Consider the following 4,606-nt stretch of genomic DNA (forward strand, 5'->3'; position numbering starts at 1 on the left):
TCCCCCCCTCCTCCTCCCTTCCCCGCTCTGCTCTCTTGTAATTAAAAAGTGTAAAAAGTAATATCATGTATTTCATTCTGTCATGTTGCAGGTCCATTTTGAAAGTGGTGTACGGATGGGAATTGGTGCCTTCAACCTCATGATATCCCTCCTCCCTGCGAGAATAATCAAGCTGCTGGAGTTCATTGGATTTGGTGGAAACAAGGCATTTGGGTTGAATGAACTTGAGCAGGGCTTCATGCTCAAGTCGGGCCTAAGACAGGTGAGTACATTTTATTTGATAGAATTTATATCTTTTGTTATGGTCTAATGGGCAAAAATCTGAGTCAAACCATTTCTTTATGTTTTCAGATTCTTTGTGTTATGATGCTCCTAGCATATAATCTACTTGTTGTCTATGTTCTGAGCCACACCGATGGAGATCTTGAGCTGTGTGAGAAAATCCTTAAGGAACAGCTTGAACAATATCCCAAGGGTGTTTGGTTCCTATTCTTTAAGGGTCGCCTGGAGTTCATGAAAGGCAACCTTGCTGAGGCAGATAAATGGTATATTCGCTCCTGGCAATCGCAAGGAAAATGGCCTCATTTCCACCACCTCTGCTTCTGGGAGCTCATGTTTGTGCACGCTTTGCGCTTAGATTGGCGCACTTCTAATAAATATGCTGAGAGCCTAGTAGCGGATTCCAGATGGTCCCGTACTATCTATCAATACCAACAGGCTGCCATACTGCTCATGGTAGAAGATCTGACACCGGATGAGAAATCTAAGGTATTTAAAACATTTTTTGAAAATTAATATTACCCTGAACAACTACCGACAACTACCTCTTGTGATCGCTTACTTAAATTTCTATCTTTAGATTGAAGAGTTGATGAGAACAGCTCCAGAATTCAAGCAACGTCTTGCTGGCAAATCCTTGCCCATGGAAAAATTTGTGATCAGGAAGACTGAACGCTATTTTGCTCAGAAGAAATTTCTAATTCTACCTGGAGTGGAATTGGTTTATATGTGGAATCTTTTCAAAACACTCAAGTCTAAGTGGTCCTTAGCAGAAAATATATATAAACTTGTTGAGAATACTTTGCAAGAATTTGATGAAACAAACAAGTATTCCTCTAACTTTGATGCAGACAATAGGTAATTTCATATTAATTTGGTTCATTGCAGTAGATTCAATTTTTGAACTTCTCATCTAATCTGTCTTACATTTCTAGGGCACTGCTTCTCCTATTGAAGGGAGCTCTTCTCCATGTTATGGGGACCCCACTTCAAGCCCAGCAGTGCTTACAACAAGTAATAGCGCTTGAAAAACAAATTCAAGATGATACACACATTGTTCCATATGCCCTAGTAGAACTTGCTGTTATAGCTAAAAACCAGGGTGAAAATGAGCAAGCAGTTCAACTTATTGAAAGTGCAAGGAAAAACTACACTGGCTATTCCTTGGAAAGTCGTTTGCATTTTAGAATGCATTCATTGATGTTAGACATTGGAGCCCAGAAAAAGAATAATGGTGCGGAAGATGCATTAGAAAATGGGGATGAAAATGGCTGTTATGATACACATCTTTAGTAGCTGATATCAAGAGTGATGACAATTTTTGAACCTAGTCTAATACGGAAAAGCTTGTTTCTCAAGCTTTAGTAGCAGAGTTTCTTGAGTAATATAATTTTGTCTTTTATATTTTATTTTTGCGTGTTACAAGATCCAGCTTGACTCATTTAATGTGTGGAAAACACTAATTTCAGAGATGAAAAGTGTGCCTTCTGTTTTAGCACAGTAATGAGACACTTTGTCATCAATGAGGGAGAAGTAATCCTTTCTTTACTTTGAGCTTAGAAATGGTCAGCACATTGGCCATGGCTCGGTAATTATAAACCAAAGAAAATAAAAATAATTGTTACAAGTGTGTGGTGCACAGCGTAAGAAAAAATAACTTTTTGTCATCGAATGAACCTGCACTTCTTGTTGATGTTGTTTGATACTGATCTTTTTCAAGTGCTCAAAAATTTGCTATGGAAATCTTTATAAAAAATGTAGTATTCTAATTTCGTGGAAAAGAGTATTGTGCTTAAAATGACTACGGTTTTTGTTTTTGTTGATTATTCGTACTGTATTTTCAATTTTGACTTGAAACTATTTTCGACTTAAAACTGTTTTTCAGTGTTCCTGTAGCATGCCAGCACAGTATAGAATTTCTACTAGATTTTGACATTTGTTACACTTGATACCAAACACCAGCCTTCCATGAAGTCATCAATCAGTGATGGCAGTATCTAGTAGATCAAATATGATGATGTACCTGAACATAACAGCTGTTAAATTCTATCTGTTTCAATGTTGTCTTTTGTGCATATTAGCTCTATGAAGTTTTGTTCTATTTATTTTCATTATATGTTGTTTTTTTCTGATTTAGAAATTATAATTGTATGTTCAGGATGGAAGTTGTGCTCACCTAAAAGGAGCTGAGACATTTTGACTTTTTTTTTTTCATTTTGTGTTTGAAACTAATAACTAGCACCAGTGGGAATTCCATACTACACTGAGTTTATTTCTTACATCTGATCAGAAATGTCAGATTTTTTTTTGTTCAAAACGAATCTTTAAGGTATGCGAACAGGTGTGTTTTGCACCCTTACAAGAATAATGTGAATGTGATAAACAAGAGGGGCTCGTTTTTCCCTCTTTTTCGGTGTCTGTTATTATGCAATCTTGTGTTTTTTTGAAAAAGTATATCCTCCTACGATCAGTTTGAGATCCTATTTTCTTGACTCTTGTCTTTTGGTATTGTGTAGAATTTCTCTCTGTCTTCTTCTATTTCTCTCTATATTAAAAGCTTTAGTACAATTGTTGCATTCCTCATGCTTCCCATATTAGAACTTATCAATAGTTAAACATTTCAGCTAATTTTTTGTCTACAAATCGTTACTAGTTCCTCAAAAACATTCCATATTTTAAGAAATTTTTAGCTGTGTACGCTATATGTGTATGCAATAAAATACCTGATAATAAGAATATGCTATGTTTGAAATAGTCTTGGAAGACAATATTTAGGGCCAAATTCCATCTCTTTTCTATCAAAATGAATAAAAACTTGTTAAAATACTACAGTTTAGACACTGTATGTGGTTATTTTAAGCCTGTTTGTGCCTCTTTTGATATTGTGTAATTTATATTGTATAAATTTCTTACACCATCAAGTCAAACTAAGCCTTGTTCAGAGTATTTTGATTATTTTTCTGCATTAAATTATTCCTAATTACACGTACGTGCATAGTGCTTAATGGTTTTCTGTTTAATGTAAATATGTATATAGATATACCATTCTCAGTCGGTATTAGTACTTTAATATGTAATTTTAGGGTTGAGTAATCTTTAACCAACTTATCGATTTCTTCTTCATGACACTTGCTGTAATAGAGCGCTTGCGAGCTTGAAGTACTTCAGAAATTACACATGTTTCTAGGTATTTATTTTCTTTGCCACGTCACACAGGAATGGCTAGCTTGGCATCTCTGCTCTTCAGCATGGGTAAATTAGTCTTATGTTTTTGTTTCCTCACATAGAACACCTACCTCATAAAGCAGTGATCTGTTTTCTGGCTTTAAAAGTTGGACTTAAATTCAACCATACACGAATTGTCTGAGAAATTTCTGTGTTCGCTGTTTAAACAAAGCAGATTATTATTAGATTTAAAAAATATGTGTTTTATGCAAATGTTTTGATGGAGACAGGTATTTTTTAAAATGTGATTTAGTGAATTATTATTTTTTTAATTGTTGTCATTTGTTCATACTCAAATAAAAGACAAAGTGGTGGATCTGGTTTGCTTTATTCTCCTGAAAGTCGCTGTTCACATCATCTGGGATGGGCCTCGCCCAGTAAGCGCCCGAGCAGCTCCGGGTATGCAACCCCCTGCGCTCACCTGCTGAACGGGACTGCCTACCCGGCTGCTCACCAGGCGTTCGCCGCCCCGCGCGGCCGCCTCGCGCCGAGCTACAGGGAGCCCTGCAGGCTCTTCGGGGGTCGGATCATCGCCGGGATGTCCAGCTGGTCCAGGAGGCTGTTAATGACCGGCGGCAGCTGTTTCTCAACAGCATCCTTGATGGTTCGTCTCATCGAACCGACGACAGCATTGGCCACGCCCGAGGCCACCCATCCGAAGATACCGTCCTTGATTCCGACGTTGATCTTCCTAGAGAGAGAGAGAATGGGAGGGGCGAGTAAAATAAGAGACAAGAAACTAGCGAAAGCTAGCGCAGCAGGAGGCGCACTCACCCTAGGTCCTCGACGTGCAGCTCTACCAACGACGGCTTTAGGGTGTCCGTGAACATGCTGAGCATGAGGCTGGCCTTCGTACCCGTCACGGTGGCGTCCACCTCCCCATGCTGCTTCACAACCCCGGTCTTCGCGTTGAAGGTGTAGTGGGCCTGGAGCGCAGCATGGTGGTTAAACACCTTGCAGAACACGCGGGGGACTTAGGACTAAATATGGCGAGGGGCGGGGAGCCACTCACATGAACCCGGCTGACTTTGATCCCCATCCTGACCACGAGCTGCCTCGCGTCTTTGATGAAGAGGATGTCCGCATCTCCGTCACGCTCCAC

General features: G+C 39.2%; 2 protein-coding genes across 2 annotated transcripts in view; one reads left to right on the forward strand and one right to left on the reverse strand.

Moving 5' to 3' along the window:
• LOC113211505 (tetratricopeptide repeat protein 39B) overlaps positions 1 to 3,820 on the forward strand; it is a 14,321-nt gene extending 10,501 nt beyond the window's left edge. The window contains exons 2-5 of the mRNA XM_052266032.1: positions 92 to 262; positions 352 to 768; positions 860 to 1,137; positions 1,215 to 3,820. Coding sequence (XP_052121992.1) covers positions 92 to 262; positions 352 to 768; positions 860 to 1,137; positions 1,215 to 1,572 — 1,224 coding nt within the window. The 3' untranslated portion in view covers positions 1,573 to 3,820. The remainder of the gene's footprint in view (positions 1 to 91; positions 263 to 351; positions 769 to 859; positions 1,138 to 1,214) is intronic.
• On the reverse strand, positions 3,814 to 4,600 carry LOC113211480 (uncharacterized). Its single transcript, XM_052266037.1, has 3 exons — positions 4,517 to 4,600; positions 4,279 to 4,430; positions 3,814 to 4,195 (listed from the first exon to the last, which is right to left on the reverse strand). Exons 1-3 carry the CDS (start codon positions 4,541 to 4,543, stop codon positions 3,997 to 3,999), a joined length of 378 nt encoding a protein of 125 aa, XP_052121997.1. The 5' UTR covers positions 4,544 to 4,600; the 3' UTR covers positions 3,814 to 3,996.
• Between the last annotated feature and the right edge of the window lie 6 nt (positions 4,601 to 4,606).

Source organism: Frankliniella occidentalis, unplaced genomic scaffold (genome assembly GCF_000697945.3).
Source record: "Frankliniella occidentalis isolate FOCC.00 unplaced genomic scaffold, Focc_3.1 Scaffold35, whole genome shotgun sequence".
In the NCBI taxonomy this organism is placed as follows: domain Eukaryota; kingdom Metazoa; phylum Arthropoda; class Insecta; order Thysanoptera; family Thripidae; genus Frankliniella; species Frankliniella occidentalis.